We start from the raw sequence: 18874 nt of genomic DNA, 5'->3' as shown, positions 1-18874 counted from the left end.
ATATATGTTCCCCATCCTAGTAAATTAAAGGGAAATTAATATTCACTGTTCCCCACACCCATAATTCAGCCCACCTTTCAGCACCAGCATCAGTGATAGTAAAAATCTTCACAGTCATTTACTATAACCATCCTCGATGCCAAGAGCTTGGCTGGATTATGGGCGTGGTGACCCGTGAATATTAATTTCCTTTCAATGGGGAAATTAATATTGACTGCCCCTGCTGCCACTGTCTTCCTGTAGAGGTAACCCTGCTTCTGTTTTCTATGATCCTGCTCCACCACCACCCCCCCTAGCCCTACTTAACAAGCCAGGTACATTCAAACTATAAGGCTATGTGCGCACGTCGCGTAAAAACATGCAGTTACGCTGCGCTTTGTAGCGCAGCGTAACTGCATGCGTCCTGCGTCCCCTGCACAGTCTATGGAGACTGTGCAGGGGCCGTGCGCACGTGGCGTCTCAGAGCGCAGCGCTTCGGCTACTGCCGAAGCGCTGCGCAAAAAGAAGTGACATGTCACTTCTTTCCTGCGCTTTGCCGGCAGCTCCTGCTCTGTCTATGGGAGGAGCTGCAGGCAGAGCGCATGGAATCGGCGCTCACTACGGACATTTCTGCAGCGATCTAAAGCGCACATGTGCTCTTCAGATCGCTGCAGAAATTTCTGCAGGGCTTGTACGCAACGTGCGCACATAGCCTAAGACTCAGCCCCACTTTCCTCCCAAATTTGGGGAAAAAAAGTGTGTCTTATTATTCGAAAAATACGGTATTTTAAGCTAGAGAAAAAAAAATTATATTCAAAGCTATTAATAAGGGAGTTAGGATTCCTGCCCTGAAGCTTTTATTGAAATTCTCTACAACCAAAATATAACCAGCAAAGAGATTGTGCTGATCGTCATTTCTTAATTGACCTACACTGTTGTTTTAATCTATTTTCCTACCAGCTTCCATAATATAGTGCCAATATCTGACTGCTCTTTTCCTGCCAATTCTATTTTATTTATCAAGCTGCTTTGGGGATTAAGGAAATCTATTTCCTGTGCATAGGCCAAAAAGACTGATGTATATGGGATATTTTCTTTAAACTCAAAGTGATACTTTGCCCTGAGCTCTACAATTTATATTATTACCCTTAAAACATCTTATTAAGGCTGAAGCTTAATTATTACCAACCTTTAACTACTTCTTTTTTGTTCACATTAAGAAAATGGGAAGAAAGAGCAAATAGCCATTTAGTTTTAGCGGTTCCAGAAGAGTTTGGAAATGTGGCAGAAAGCCAAACAATTCTGTGAAATAAAGACAACTAGATTCAAAGGGAAAGGATGCTTTTCTTGAGACGGAAACACATCTAGATGTTTGGAAATATGTAGGCTGTAAGACTGGATTTATTGTGTACCAACGCTAGTTTAATTCTACTGTATACTCATTAATGATTGGATAATGTACAGAGTTTTATGATATATGAATATTTACACAGTTAAGGTTCCACATAGGTTACACATTTCTGTTTATTAGACACTTGAATCTTACTGTGTGGAAACATACAGTAAGGAGTGTGGTACATGAAAAGTATTATACAGGGGTCAATAACTAACTATTGATATGATAGTTATCATCTAGAAGAGTTTTAGTTCTAACTTTGGGTGGTTGAAATGACCTCATGTAGAGGGAAGCAAAATCTCTTGCATATTACACCCTGGTTGTGACGATAAAGGCCCCCAGTTGTCCATCTTTGAACTGTGTAAAAAAAATCCAATTTATATAAACAATATGGTGGAGGTCACATAATTTTGTTTTACGACTGCCTTAACTCTGCGCATTCATTGCTTATACAGACTTGGGCATCTCCGCTAGGTTTTTGCACTATGTCTGTGAAAGTAAGGCCGGAGACATACTTGCGAGAGACTCGTGCGAGTCTCGCAGCGCATCACCCGGCACGGCCACACACTCTCCTGACAGAAGCGGGTTAGCTGCATGTATTTTTATGCAGCTGAGATGCTCTAGTTCGGGTGATGCGTTGCAAGACTCGCATAAGTCTCTCGCAATTATGACTTCGGCCTAACAGACAGTTTCAGGGACTGCACTACAGTGAAGAGAGGTGAGGAGGTGGTCATGGGATTATTCCAGATGACCTTCTGCCCCCCCTTGCTACAGTCATATGAAAAAGTTTGGGCACCCCTATTAATGTTAACCTTTTTTCTTTATAACAATTTGGGTTTTTGCAACAGCTATTTCAGTTTCATATATCTAATAACTGATGGACTGAGTAATATTTCTGGATTGAAATGAGGTTTATTGTACTAACAGAAAATGTGCAATCCGCATTTAAACAAAATTTGACCCGGTGCAAAAGTATGGGCACCCTTATCAATTTCTTGATTTGAACACTCCTAACTACTTTTTACTGACTTACTAAAGCACTAAATTGATTTTGTAAACTCATTGAGCTTTGAACTTCATAGGCAGGTGTATCCAATCATGAGAAAAGGTATTTAAGGTGGCCACTTGCAAGTTGTTCTCCTATTTGAATCTCCTATGAAGAGTGGCATCATGGGCTCCTCAAAACAACTCTCAAATGATCTGAAAACAAAGATTATTCAACATAGTTGTTCAGGGGAAGGATACAAAAAGTTGTCTCAGAGATTTAAACTGTCAGTTTCTACTGTGAGGAACATAGTAAGGAAATGGAAGAACACAGGTACAGTTCTTGTTAAGCCCAGAAGTGCCCAAACTTTTTCATATGACTGTATTTTCTGTGCAGCCGCTGAACTTGCTTGTTGCATTCATCTTCATCATACTAATTGTATTGACACAGGTATTGTAGGAACCATTGTTTTTACAGCATTAATGTGGACACGTAGGGGCCTTTATTGGAGTATGATGTGTTAATGTGTCGCCCGTGGATAAGGGGTACTCAGATCCAGGCCACGAGGTCACTTCTGTGGGTATCACGGTGGCGTGACCCGGTCTGTGATCCCAGGCTCCACAGTAAAAGGGGATTTGGTAAGGGAGATTGTCCGTGACGCCACCCACGGTTGTGGTGAGATTGGAACACCACCGCTGCTCTGGACGGGGATCCCGGAAGTGATGGTATGGAGCAGCTAGATGTTAGTTCTTCCCTCCGTGGGTAGGGGGTTGGTTGTCCCGGGGCCTGGTGAGGTAGGTGGATGGGTAGCAGGCGGGTTACGGGGCCTGGTGAGGTGCAGGGTCGCGGGGGCAGCGCGGTGCCGCACGGCACGGTGGTACTCACTCAGCCGGTAATGACGATGACACAGTTCTCAGTAAAACACACGGCTGGATGGACGGGTCCCACAGACGGCTGCGGTTGTTGTTTCTCCCCTGACCCAGTTTGGTGGTATAAGTCCTTTCTTTCACCTCCGTGCACACTACTCCTGCGTTCCGGTTTCCAGCTGGCTCCCCGGTTCAGTACCGGTGGGCCACCGCCCAGCCCCGGCTACCTACGGTTCCACCAACTGTCTTCCTGGCTCCCTGCAGATGGCCACTACCGTCTGCCTGACTTTCTGTACGAGGGCCCTCGGCTCCAACCTAGGCCCCTGGCTATGTCTGCCTCTCTGCAGACCTCCTCTCTCTTCCTCTGCCTGAACTTGACTGGGCTTGTTTCCTGCCTCAGGTCAGCCAAACTCCTGGGTGGGCGTCTCCATCTCCTGACTCCGCCCACCTGGTGTGTCTGTCTGAGCCCGAGGAAGAAAGCAGGTCACTTTGGGGATGTCTGCTGTGAACTGCTGGGGGTGGGTGTGTGTGTGTTGTTATCTGTGGCCCCTGGCTTGTCCAGGGCGCCACATTCCCCCTTAGCAAAATGCAGACCGTCAGCGGGCTGCCCGTCCATCACCGGTTTTATTTTTCTTTTAACTGCAAAAAGAATAAAACATCAAAACACAAGCATTACCTTGCAAACCTCCCACAACGGGATGCACATTACTTCAACGTTGCAACAAAAATAAACACTTTTAATAATGGCAACGGAACGGGTCCTTTTGTCACCCACGCAAACAACCTGGCCCTGATGCTGCCCCTAAGAAATGGGCAGCACCCCTTGACCCCAGTCCAGAACCAGGCTGCCCAGATAGTTAACGGGATGGGTGCTTCGCTGCCGTTGCGGCCGGGCGGAGTGCCGGAGCCGTCGTCATCTCCGTCGCGGCCGGGCGGACTGCCAGGGCCGTCGTCATCGGCGGTGCGGCTGGGATGGAAGCCGGGACCGGTGGCAGGGCGGTGACAAAGGTAAGACCTGGGCCCTCCCTCACAGACGCTGCGAGCTCCGCTACCGGTGACAGAGGTAACGGGTCAGTCGGGGCGTTGGCTGCGGGCACGGGCACTGAAGTTTCAGCGGTGCCGGACGGATGGGACATCTCGTGCAGTGGTGTTTCAGGAACCAAACACTGGCAGAGTCCTGGCGTCCCTGCTTCCACAGCCGCGGTTCACATGCAGCCGGACGCCATCCCATCCCCCTTAGTCTCTTTTTGGCACTTCCTTCTTCAGGGGGCGGGGCTCCACTTTTGCGCCTTTCCCGCTCGGGGAAGACGCTCGAGCGGGAAATTTTTCGCGCCCAAGATGGCGGCTTTGCAAAATTTTCGGCCGGACACCTCCGGCGGTAACAAGGCGCACCTCTACCAAACGGCAGAGCGGTAGGATCCTGTTCGTGACGCCAAATGTGTCGCCCATGGATAAGGGGTACTCAGATCCGGGCCACGAGGTCACTTCTGTGGGTATCACGGTGGCGTGACTTGGTCTGTGATACCAGGCTCCACAGTAAAAGGGGATTTGGTAAGGGAGATTGTCCGTGACGCCACCCACGGTTGTGGTGAGATTGGAACACCACTGCTGCTCTGGACGGGGATCCCGGGAGTGATGGTATGGAGCAGCTAGATGTGACTGTGACTCCATCCCTTTTGTCTTACTTGAATATGCAAATCTTATGACTATTCTGATATTTATACAATTTTAATATCGGTGTTAATAAAATTTAATATTTTTTGCATTCAACCCTTGTGCCATTTTTCTTCTTGTCCTCTTTGTTTATAATGTTTTTTGAAGTAGGCACTTTTCCTGTGGGAACCCTTGAACTGTTTCCCTCAGTGTATACATAATTAGCCATGTATTTTTTGTTTACAATTTTAAAAAATAAGTAAAAAATATATAAGGAAATGAAAAAAAATAAAACATAAAAGTTCAAATAACCCCCTTTTCACATTAAAAATAAAGATAATAAAAAGTATATATAAGATATTACTACATTCAGAAAAGTCTGATCCATCAAAAAATAAAAACAATTAATACGACACATTATAAGTAAAAAATTCAAGAACGGCAAAATATTTTTGGGTAGATGCAATACCGCAAAAATGCTCTAACAAGCAATCTAAACATCATACCTACCCCAAAATGGTATCAATAAAAATGTCTCGCCTTGCAAAAAATAAGCCATCATAAAGCTACAGTACATTGACCACAGAATTGAAACATTACAGGTCTCCCAATATGTCAACACAACCCTAAAACATTTTTCTCTCAAACTTCTGATTTTTTTAACCCCTAAATAATAAAAAACTTTATGTTTAGAATCACCATAATCATACCAATAGACAGAATCATATTGAAAGGTCATTTTTAACACACAATATACGCCTTGAAAACAATTTTCAAAACACATCTCAGAATAGCATTTTTTTTTCCACAATTTTATCGCACTTGGAATTTGTTCCCCTTTACCAGTACACTATGTAATAAAATGAATGGTTCATTGAACTTCATTCAAAAGTACAACTTGTCCCACAAAAGAAGCCCTCATTTATCTAGGTGGAAAAATAAAAAAGCCATGGCTATGGGAAGAAGTGGAAGAAAGAAAGAGAACACAAGAAGGGAAATTGGCCGTCTCGCGAAGGAGTTAAAAATAAGACATTTCCTAACTTCAGAGTACATCATGAACAACCACTGAGTGGGCTCTGAGATAAATGTTGATCTTTTCCCTTCCATTATTAGTCTGTGGCACATAGTTCAAGCCCAATCTAGCATTTAGTATATCGACAAACTCTACACAGCTATAAATTTTGTATTTAGTCAAACTGCCTGCAGTGAGTTTTATATCACACCTGGAATCTGTCCATTGCACTCAGTCATTCCGCTCATATTTTACAGAGTACAATGCATGCACTTAAAAAATGTGATCTCACAAATTACACTGCATTAAAACTGAAAACTCACTCTCATGCCAAGCTCAATATTTTCTCCTCCGTACACTTCCATGCCAGGATCTAGCAGCCCAATGTCTCCAAAGTAAGCTCGATCCACCACAAAGGAACATCCAATCATTGCAGGGGTTCTGGGGAGGAAATAGACAGTTAGTAGTGTTCAAAAATGAGTGTCAGCTTTTTGGCTGCTCGGTCTGAATTTTATTGCTAGCTGAGAAATGAATTAGGTTGGTGCAATAAATCATAATGATAACATCTAATGTCTATGGAAAGATTACGGCTCAGAGTGGGTATATAGCTGTGTGCATAGCTGATGCAACATGAATTGTTTACTATATCCACCATTTAAATTAAAATTTGTCAGATGGTTTATCCAGGAGAAACAAACAGTTACCCTAAGGGAACAATAATAAGCGCTGTACTAGGTCCTATTTTGTTCATCTGCATGTACCCATGGAGTCAATGCCTGGAGAATCACTTGTGGGTTTACATAATATGATTTTGCTGATTTACATAGCGATTATCAAAATGATTGACAGTGAATTCATCAAAAATTGGCAACCTTAGGCATTGTTCACCCCAGCATTATGGTGTTTATATCAGGTTTTTAAGTATTGTCCATAAAATGAGAAGCACAGTATTCTGGATCTATTATGATTTATTTGGATCTGAGGGAGAACGGATGTGGCTTAGAAGTCATGACTCCATTACTAATATATTCCATGACAATAATGTGCACAAAGCCCTATATAAACAATAGAGAAATCCTTTAAAGGTAATCTGTCAGCAAGTTTATGCTATGTAAGCTCAAGACAGTATGCTGCAATGGTTAACACAGAGGATTTAGGGATGCCTGTGTTGTCAAAGTCTAATCTTTTGTTTATGTACCATGTTCGTTTAAGCAGTAGGACTTTTCATTGATCGTACTACAATGTCACGTGTATGGCAGCCCGGCATGCCCTCTCCTCTTATTGACACCTCCCTGTCAATGTACAATCTCTATTGAAAGCCTGATATAGGCAGGCACAGCTCTCAGCTCTGTTACATAATAAAATCTAAAAACTGTGTCAGAAGGGCTGCAGCCAGTAATCTAAGTAATACATCTTTGGATTCAGGATCTCTTTGCCTACATCATGCTGCTCTCAGATGAGGTAGCAGAAACCTGCTGACAGATTCCCTTTTAGTACTTCTGTTTATCTTATTTAGTGATGGGCGAATAGTAATTATTCATGTTTGGATAATGCTTACTGTATACCGAGTACTATTCCAGTATTCATCACGACAAGAAAAATACTCGGGTTCCCCATTGACTTGCATTTGGTTCGTTACTCTTGCTGATTAACAGAATAGTACTTTAGGATTTATTACGATTAATCCAAACAAAAAGTAGTTACTATTCGCCTATCACTAATCCTAATACATTTTAATAACTACTACCTATTGAGAGAGAACAGAATAGTTTTTTTTCTTCCAGAATAATATTGATAAAACTACGGTAGATCATCTCATGGCCCTTGTCAAGGTCAAACTAATATTTACTACTAAATCATATTGTCATTTTCAGGAATGTACAATTCATTACAGGGCTACAGGAGGCAGATGTGTTTTAAATCTGACTCTCTGTAAGCAAGTTTTATTTCTAACACACATCCAGTATGGTATGTGAATTTCTGATGAGAAAAAGCTATTGATGTTATGTTTATCTGGCATCCATATGGTCCCTTGTCAATTCCCAACTAATTTGCTCTAGTACTCTGTTAGATTTTAGTAATAAATCATGTTATTCCATCTAGGAGCATGGTAATACTTAGATCAAAGATTCAAGGTCAGAGTTTAACTATTTTAAGAACTTGCTGATAGAAGTCCGGATGCCAGTAGAAGGAGGTTGCTGCTGGCCCTATAGCCAGTACACACAGCATAGCCCAAAGGCCACATTTATACCTTCATCCTTCGTATGATGGAAACGTGCACGAATACTGCATTTTTCACGCACTCTTGGTTTTGGCTTACAAATATTGATGTAAAATAGTAACCAAATACTGAACATGTGAACATGGTTAAAACGATAATTCCCATTGCAGCGGATTTACCCTTCAAGGTTAAGTTCCCCCATGTGTTTTAGATGAGTTTTGATGCTGGTATTTTTAATGCTCCCAAAATTGCAGTGTTTTACAGTTCTGGCAAAGTGGATGGGATTTATAAAAATCTCTTGCCCACAGTGCTTTTTTACACAGCAGAGTCTTACCTGCTGTGTGTTTTTGAAATCTGTAACATGTCAATAGCTCTTGTAAGTACTTGGAATTTTAGATTAAGAAAATCTGCATTTTTGATCCCCTTTTTGACCTAGAACGTACGTATACATCCTAGGTCGTCTTCCTCCCTTTAATGCGAGCCTGCATTATTTCCCAGACATGTCTGCGGATCTGATCTGCAGACATGTATAGCTAACAGGCACAGATGGATCTCCTATCCACCCGAGCCTGTTAACCAGTTAGAATGAGCTCTCAAACTCTGACAGCATGATATAACGTGCTCTGGTGGGGTTCGCACCGTTCTCCGTCGCCATCGGTGGCCCATGGGTTGTCATGACAGCGTGGAGTCAGCTGATAACCACTGTCGCTGTCATGTCTCTGCCATCATTCCCAGAAGAATAGCATTTCTGCTGTTCAGAGAGATGCTGAAGCATCGTTCTGGTCAACAGAAGCAATTGGATAGTGCAGGCATAAAGTTCCCTTAGTCCTCCTCCACATGTCAGTGATTACAATACATATATCATCCATTTTCATATGTACCAGAGACACGGACATACACAGACTCATTAAAATCAATGAGTTTGCACACACATCAGTGTTTTCACAAGGATCGTTTATTCCACATGGAGAAAAGTCTGTTTTTCTCAGTCAGCATGGGTGTCACAAAAACCACACACTGATGTGATCCATGTGACATCAGTGTGACATGTATCGGAGAAAACAGGTGCTTTTGAAATAAAATTATTTTCTATACTCACCTGTCTCCACCGCTGCTGTCTTCGACACTTCTGTCACTTGCTTCCGGGCCCGCTCATTATGCTCATGCATATTCCCTGCTCTGAGGATCTGTAAGCAGCAGCAGTGCCGGAGACAGCAGCACAATGGACAGCTAAGTATAGAAGTTCATGCTGTCCGTGTGCTATCTGGATGTCACACGGATAGCACAGGGACAGCACACATGTACCAAAATCATGGCACATGAATGGGCCATACATACCTTCAACCCGGCTGTGCAAAACTTTGAACGTTTTCACGGACATGTGAAGTGGGCCTAAGAGGAACTAGTAAAATCAGTAAAAAATGGCGAAAAAAGTATTTAAAAATATGAAAAAATAAAAAAACCCTAAGACTTTGAATCCCCGCACAACATGCCACAACATTGCATTAAAATTCAATAACAGGTGATGAAAACATTGCATCTACCCAAAAATGGTATAGTTAAAAAAAATCAGCTCAAGATGCAAAAAACAAACAATATATATATATATATATATATATATATATATATATATATATATATATATAAAAATGCCCTACATGTACATCCTCCATAACTATTATTTTGTAAGCTCCAATCCAATCATGTTACATTAGATATGCAATACAATAACATTCACTGCAGACAATGATGAAAAAGTCTATTTCAAATCAATAATATATGATCACCAGTAAAATAAACTGAAATGCAAAAAAGCATATTATTACACAAAATACAATAAATAAAAAATGAAGTTAGGAAACCTTTAATATCATTTTTTTTGCAAACAATAAAAACTGACTCCCTAACAAAACACTGATCAAAAGTAAATTGTCACTTTTTCTCATGCAGAAAAAAAATAATTACATCTGAATGACAGCATGGTGGCTCAGTGGTTATCACTGTTGCTTTGCAGCGCTGGAGTGCTGGTTTCAAAACCAATCAAGGAAAACATCTGCAAGGAGTACGTATATTCTCTCTGTGTTTGCATAGGTTTCCTCCCACACTGCAAAGACATACTGATTGGGAATTTCGATTGTGATCCCCGATGGGAACAGTGATAATGTCTGTAAAGTGCTGTGGAAAATAATGGTGCTATGTGTTACAGTTGTACTGTCTTATAGATTAATAGATGAAGGTAGACTTCTATCAGCAGACAGGGTCCACCGTGCAGTGATGTTAATGCTGCAGCTGGTGGCCGTAATCCAAACAGAGAGTTAACAACTAATAAACTAAAGTATAATACTCCTGTGTTAACAGTCACGCGAATGTAGACAAAAGTAGAACCAAAAGCTCTGCTACAGCACAGAGATAAACTAAAGTGTGCAGCACACGTGTTAACAGTCACACGACTTTTCTATGGTAATAATACCTGAAGCTCTGTTACCGCACAGAGTCAGGTTATGCACCACTAGCCTCTGTTACCTCACAGAGGACAGTGTATAGCATGCACAGTAGGGATAGTATATGTTAGGAGAGCAATAACCATACTCTACTAACTGCGGATTCAGAATACGCTCAACTAAAGTTCAGTGGTGAGAACATAGGGTCCCTAGTTACCAGGCCGACTTGCCTCGAGGTACACCTAGATAACCGCTGGTACCTCCACAGCTGGAGCCAACTGACTACGGAGCACTATCCTTGACCAGAGGACTGACCCTAGAACGGTGTGGTAAGACCATGCTGCCTCACCCTGAGCCTGCGTCCTGACCCTCAATCAGTCCGGTTGGACCTCAGTGCCTATCCCTAAGCTAAGAGCGTGCGTGCACTCAGCTCCACACACAAAGATAACTGCGCACCTCCATGCGGCCTCCAGGGCTACTTATCACCTCTGTTCCACTCCAAACAAGGAGGAATCGCATCCAGCCAGAACCTTGGCCAATGAGCGGCGGCCACGTGGCAGTGGATCAGCTGTGACATCACCCGCGACCAATAGAATGGCATTGCATCAGCAGTGACATCACCCGTGACCAATAGGATGGCTGTGCATCAGTGGTGACGTCACCCATAACCAATCAGGTGTCGCCACGTGGTACACATGTGCAGATGGAGGTGAGCACGGTGCTGGAGTTCCGCGCATGCACAGTAGCACTCTTTTCATACTAATGCTCAGAACGCCAAAAAGTCCGAGTCACAACATGAGAATCCAAAGACCGCCTAGAATGCCTTCGGGCACGAGAAGGAATAGCCCCAGGGGCGACCGAGGTACCGCCGCACTTTGGTTCGTGACACTATGTAAGTAAAATTAATAAAATGATGCCTAATAGCCATGATGATAAAGTTTAAAAAATCAGCTTAATAACCCATTGTGCAAACAATGTATTTTTCAGATGTCTTTTTACTGGAACACATCTGAAAAGTTAGTAAAAAAATTCCAAAATTAATGTATATATGCAAAATAATGTCAAAATGACTTGTGGTGAACACGTTCCATCATTTTTCACTTCCATTAACCTCTTTAGTCTTTGATAGCTGTGAAGCGGCTAACGGAAATGACCTGACTATTCGTCCGGTGACTTTTGCTTGGAAGCCACCAGTATCTGATATATGAAGTAATAAAAAAGCTAGTAACAAAGCCGCTACAAAAGGGAGGCAAAAGGATTTAAAGAAGACTTCAAGAAAACCACCACTTGCAGTCTTCTGAAACTTCTTCTGCTTGAAAAACTATGTGGATACGTCGACATCTAAAAAAGGAAGAATTAAGTTTGTAAAATCCCAATCCTTAGCAATGTTTTAAAAATTTTAGGGAGGAAATTTGAAAATGAAAATCTGACTAAGCAGCTGAAAATCTGTAATCAAACGGACTAATTTAGAAGAAAAAGTAACTTTAGAATTGTATAGTATTTTTTCCCAAATAACAGGGACAGTTCTTTAACTTAATGGCATAAATAGTCCCATAAAAGTTGTACAATGTCACCCAGTAGAATCAATGAGCAGCAAAGCACAGGAAACATGATGCATGCCTCATCCATATTTAGAAGTGCTGATATGAAGGCAAATTATGTCTAAAATTAATCAACAGTAAGTTGCTGCATAACACTTTCACAACATCAATTCATTAAAAAGACAGACATGTTTATGTGCTACTCTGGTTGTTACAAAAATTTCATGTAGACAGCTCGAGGGTTTGCAAGGCAATGTTTGCCATTGTAGCACACTGTCTTCCCATGGGAATACACTTTATACTACACTACCTTCTTCAATTACATGCTGTAACTTCATGTTCAGTACATTCAACTATGCTGGTAAGGACATTATTGGGATAGAAAAAAACAGTAAAAAGAAGGAGGAAATTTTTTCTCCTTCCTCACCAAGGCCTCCTAGAAAAGGAGTCAATAAACATTCATTCTCCTTACTACCCAGTGATTTGCCATTTTTCCTTTTCTCCTCTTCTTCTTCCAATAGCCAAATCTTTTTTTATTTTTCCATCAACATTGTACTTTTGAATGAAACTATTAACTTTACCATATAGTGTACTGGAAAACGGGAAAACGATTCCAAGTGCGGTGAAATTGCAAAAAAGTGCGATTTCACAATTCTTTTTTTTTTTACTCACCATATTCACTGTATGGTAAAATTGACCTGGCAATATCATATAAGGACAGAGACCTTGATTCAAGCTATGTATATATTTACTGGGTGCAGAGGTTATGATATAATCACAGTTTTTTCTGCTGCAGTTGTAGCAGAGCTTGGAATGTTGAGATCACACGACTGATTAGCAGCTTTCAATGTGTCACGGTGCTCCTGGATCTTGCGGTGGCCAGAGGGACATACAATCCCTCTGTCCTGCAGATTCTAGTGATCCAACGTGAAGTCTGTTCCACCCTGGGGCTCTGCATCCTGATCTGCGCCGGTCACGAGGGAGCAATGAAGCTCTCCCCTCGGTGACCATATTGAGCTGCCGAAAAACCCGTCCTCTCCTCTGCTGCAGAACTCCTGTCTGTAGTGTCCGCTCCTAATTCCCCTTGGTGGCCGCTCCTCCCCCGGTTCCCTGCCACTAGTGGGTTGCAGCCCTCCATATTTGGTGATTATCTTAAGACCCATCCCTAGCCAGGTCCCTAATGGGGAGGGAAACCTGACTGTATGTATGAGTTTGTGTGTTGTGGAACCAGTACCAACCTCCTCTGGACCAAGGATGAGTACCGCACCTTATATGAGGTGCAGTACCCTGTGGCGACTGTAGCCTCAGGGGCGCCACACAAGCCTAACATTTTAACACTGGTAAGTAAAATTTTTATAGCCACTGCATAAGAAAAGTAGCCCTAAAAAAAAACCATTTCTTTAAGAAACATTACGACAATAACTAAAATCATAAAAAGATAATCCTTATAGAGACCATTTAACTATAACCCCAACTTCAAAAAAGTTGGGATACTGAAAAATATAATGAGAACAAGAATGCAATGATTTACAAATCGCTTATTGCCATATTTTATTCACAGCAGAAAATATATCAAAAGTTGAAACGTAGACATCTTTCTAATTCATTTAAAAAATACTTTAGAAATTTAAAAATTGATAGCAGCAAAACATTTGAAAGTTTGGACACAGTTACCAAAAGGTTGAAAAGGTAAGTACTACATATAAAAACAGCTGATGGCTCAGGTTTCAACTAAGCCACATGACTGTGAATAAAAGGATTATGTTAGAAGCTAGAGGGTCTCTGAAGCAAAGATGGTTAGAGATTCACCCATCTGATCTTAGTCTAAAATTGCTAAATAATTTCAGAAAGATGTTCCTCGACGTAATATTGCAAATACTTTGAAAAACCAATCATCTAGAGTACATAATGTAATCAAGGATTCAAAGATTCTGGAGAAATATATGAGCACAAGAGACAAGGCCGATGGTTAATATTGGATAGTCATGATCTATGGACCCTCATGCGGCATTAAAAACTGCCATGATTTAGTCGGGCAAATCACTGCATGGGCTTGGGAATACTTCCCAAAATAATTGACTGTGAAAACAGTTTGTCGTGCATTCTTCAAATGCAAATTAAAGCATGCAAAGATGAAGCTATTGTAAATATCAGAACATTTAATACAGAAACACTATTGTCTTCTCTTTGCCAAAGCCTGCATCTGTGATGGTATGGGGTGGCATTAGTGTTTATTCCGTGGGCAGCTACACACCTTGAAGGCCCTATCAATGCTGAGCATTGTATAAGGTTTTTATAGCACAGCATACTATATACTTCTATTCAGACAATGTATTTTTGATTACAGCAGCTTGGCTTCGCAGAACAAGAATTTGGGTGACAAACCGTCCAACTGCAGTCAAGACCTTTCAGCAACAGAAAACATTTGGTGCATTATGAATTGAAAGATCAGGAAAAGAAGACTTAAAACCATTGAGCAGCTACAATCCTACATCAGAGAAAAATGAGAACATTCATGTCCCAAAACTTGAGAAATTGGTCTTCTCACTTCTCAGATGATTGCAGAATTCTAAAAAGCAGAGAAGTTCCTACACAATGGTAACATGAGACGTGTTTGTCTTTGTTTAGTTGTGTGCCACCATCAAATTTTAAATTCATTATTTTTTTATATTGAATTAAATTTTTCTAATATAATAAAAAAATTCTATCTTTTAACTTCTGATATGTATTCCATGTGCTGTATAAAATATGGTAAGAAGAGATTTCAAACTACATTATTGTAATTGTTTTCTTTACATTTTACACAGTGTCCCAACTTTTTAGATTAGAGAATGTACATATCCATAAATGTTTGACTAATAGGGCCAGATTTTATCCAATAAATTAATATTTCCATTCTTTCATTATATTTGAGAACATAGTTTTATCTGAAATACGCAAGAATAAACACACATACATTAATTTAACACATCAACTGAGGACAACCATTGTGAAATTGCCAGAAACCATTGACATCATCATCGGCCCAGTAGACAAAAGAGGGAGGGATTAGCAGCATGGTAGTAATGAGCAAAATTATGAGTTTGTGGATCATATTACTAGGCGATATATTGATGAATTCACTCCACTGGCTGAAAAGAGAGACTTAGGCATCGTCAATAAAATGCAGTATTGAAGTATCGATTGATTTTAAACAAGATACCACCATAAAAAAAGTTTTCTATCATATTTTTACATACACAAGGGTATTACCCACCCCATGGATAGACCCATTACATTGGCGTTAGAAATTGCAATTTGGCTCTGGCTGCCATTTTTCTGAATCTTAATAGGCCATCAAAATGTTAAAGTATAATAATAAGAAGAAAATCTTATGCTCACCTCTCCAGCCCCTTTGCTACTCATTGCCACTGGTCCTCGTTGCATCTTTGGATGGGAATCAACAGTGTTGAAATCTAGGGGCCTCAGTAGATAGGCTGAGGATTCTGGGTTTGCTAGGCCTGGGAGGGTTTAGCGGATGTGCCTGCAAGATGTCACAGTGTGTATTGTGACGTTTTTCGGCACATGCACAGAACTATCCCTGGCCTAGCAAATCGATGCCAATCCAAAACTGATACAAGGACCAGACCAGTTGATTTGAGTAGAGGAAAGATCTTAAAGGTGAGCATTATTTTTTACATATTAAGTTTATTATGCTCTGGAGTCTGGAGACATTCCAGGATATATAATAAGAGACATTATATTAGCAAATAATAAGTTATCTGTGAATCAAATTTCCAAGAAATAACTTCATGGACAGGCAAATTTGAATTTGGACTGCTCCGGTCATCACTAATATAGACACATTCTAGCATCGGTATGAAACCCAGTTACCAAGGGAGTTAAAGGACACGAGTCATGTGTTACAAATATTTGAGACTGTGGATTGGGATAGTGACTACAGTATATTCTAGGTGTGCTTGATGTGATATCCCTCTACAATGTTATTGACAAGGGAAGGTTGGCAATGCAGTCCAATTTCTTCTCCATAATGGAGGTCACTACAACAATAGCAAATCTAATATAAAAGCATCCAAATCTTTTTTGGAATTTTCCTATGAAATTAACAAAATTAAATTTTTTTCTAAAGCTTACCTACTTTAGTAGGGATTTAGATACACTGTGTGCAGAATTATTAGGCAAGTTGTATTTTAGAGGATTTTTTTATTATTGATCAACAACTATGTTCTCAAACAACCCAAAATATTCATAAATATCAAGGCTTAATATTTTTGGAAGTTTGAGTGTTTTTTTTTTTAGATTTGACTATCTTAGGAGGATATCTGTTTGTGCAGGTAACTATTACTGTGCAGAATTATTAGGCAACTTAATAAAAACCAAATATATTCCCATCTCACGAGTTTATTTTCACCAGGCAAACCAATATAACTGCACAAAATTAAAATAAACATTTCTGACATGCAAAAACAAAACCCCCCAAAATTAGTGACCAATATAGCCACCTTTCTTTATGATAACACTCAACATCCATAGCATCCATAGATTCTGTCAGTTGCTTGATCTGTTTACGATCAGCATTGTGTGCAGCAACCACCACAGCCTCCCAGACACTGTTCCGAGAGGTGTACTGTTTTCCCTCTTTGTAGATCTGACATTTTATGAGGGACCACAGGTATGGGGTTCAGACCAGGTGAACAAGGGGCTATGTCATTAGTTTTTCATCTTTTAGACCTTTACTGGCCAGTCACGCTGTGGAGTAGTTAGATGCATGTGATGGAGCATTGTCCTGCATAAAAATCATGTTTTTATTGAACGATAATGGCTTCTTCCTGTAGCACTGGTTGAAGATGTTGTCTTCCAGAAACTGGCAGTAGGTCTGGGAGTTGAGCTTCACTCCATCCTCAACCAGAAAAGGTCCCACAAGTTCATCTTTGATGATACCAGCCCATACCAGTACCCCACCTCCACCTTAGTGGCGTTTGAGTCGGAGTGGAGCTCTCTGCCCTTCCATACCTTGGCCATGTCCCTCAGTATGGCATACCTTGTGCTTTTTGATAATCCAGTAAAGTTGAAGCTCTGAACTATGGCCAAACTGGTGGCAAAGGTCATCTTGGCAGCTTCACACTTGATTTTCCTCAATTAATGGGCAGTTATTTTGCACCTTTTTTGCCCAACACGCTTCTTGCGACCCTGTTGGCTATTTGCCATGAAACACCTGATTGTTCGGTGATCACGCTTCAAAACCTAAGCAATTTCAAGATTGCTGCATGCCTCTGCAAGACATCTCACCATTTTGGACTTTTCAGAGCCCGTCAAAGCTCTCTTCTGACCCATTTTGCCAAAGGAAAGAAAGTTGCCTAATAATTGAGCACACCTTATATAGGGTGTTGATGTTATTACACTACACCCCTCCTCATTACAGAGATGCACATCACCTGATTTACTTAATTGGTAGTTGGCTCTCAAGTCTATACAGCTTGAAGTAGGACAACATGTATACAAATTATCATGTGATCAAAATACTCATTTGCCTAATAATTATGCACACAGCGTAGAGAAACTATCTTCTGGAAGACAACTTTCTTAAGGAACAGCATAGTAGCAGAGGGTATAACCCTAGCGCTTGGACTCATATGATGAAGAACGTAAAACGTCTTTTGAGACAAAAATATAAACAGACAAATGTGTGTATAACCATTAAGCAATCAGTTAACCAACTTCCTATAATCACCCAATTCCACACCAAAATGGGATCTTTTAAAAGGGTGGAGGGTAAATAATGATCAATTTTGAAACAAGATAAGGTAATTAAGAAGAATTTACCTGAAGCTCACAAACTTGTTTTCCTGAAAGCCATACCGTTGAGGAATAACATCATATAAAATCTTAAACTCAAAGGGGTTATCCGAGACTTTGATTATTTTTAAATCTGGGGCTAACTTTGTTAGTTGATAATTAACTGTGTATTCTACACAATTTGTTGTGACTCCGGCAATGACTCTCCTGCTTCCTATTATTATTTATTTTAGAGCACCATTAATTCAATGGTGCTGTTAATGAGAAGTTCCATACAAAACACAAATAAAAATAACAATGAACAAACTATAGTGACACACTGGTGCAGAGGGGATAGGGCCCTGCCCATGCAGGCTTATTCTACATCTCAGGATTACATTCTACATTATTCCTTTGACCTTATGTTACCAGTGCAGCTCTTTCTCTTCCTGTCTGCTCTGTCGTTTTGGCGTAACTGAAATTTAGCAGTGGGGAGCTTTGACGACCCTTTCATAGAGTACCGTGGAGGAGAAGAAGCTGCTCTGTCGATGTGATGCCACCGGAACCAGGAGAATCACCTGCAGAAGTGATCCGTGACTGCTTGGAGCCAGCAAAGATTGTCACCACCAGAACAGGCAGCTAGTTAGCAAAGAATGTGCAAAGCCCCAGATAACCCCTTTAACTAAACAAAATGTTTTTTTCATATGAAGGGGACATTTAACAGGCTCAAACTGGCTCTCTGGGAAATCAGAGAATCCTCCTTTAGGACACACTGCAGGGCCAAACTGACAAGATAATGGAAGGCTTTCCCCCCTCTTACGCTAGCATGGCTACTCACTGCTGAGCTAATCTGCCTCCATAGTGGTATGCTCTCTTCTTCTCTTGCTGTGCTGGCGCTAGGCCCCTTTCAGACGTCTGTGTTTAATTAAATACAAGCCACACACATCGGTATGGTCATACATGTGTCAAACGTGATAATTCATTAATATAATGAGTGGGGGTCAG

At 41.0% G+C, this 18874-nt stretch overlaps 1 protein-coding gene across 1 annotated transcript in view; it reads right to left on the bottom strand.

Moving 5' to 3' along the window:
* Positions 1–18874, bottom strand: part of GALNT9 (polypeptide N-acetylgalactosaminyltransferase 9) — a 678907-nt gene that overhangs the window by 263617 nt on the left and 396416 nt on the right. Inside the window, exon 6 of the mRNA XM_075321947.1 lies at positions 6215–6332. Coding sequence (XP_075178062.1) covers positions 6215–6332 — 118 coding nt within the window. The remainder of the gene's footprint in view (positions 1–6214; positions 6333–18874) is intronic.

Source organism: Anomaloglossus baeobatrachus, chromosome 1 (genome assembly GCF_048569485.1).
Source record: "Anomaloglossus baeobatrachus isolate aAnoBae1 chromosome 1, aAnoBae1.hap1, whole genome shotgun sequence".
In the NCBI taxonomy this organism is placed as follows: Eukaryota; Metazoa; Chordata; class Amphibia; order Anura; family Aromobatidae; genus Anomaloglossus; species Anomaloglossus baeobatrachus.
This window is presented reverse-complemented; position numbering and strand designations above follow the sequence as displayed.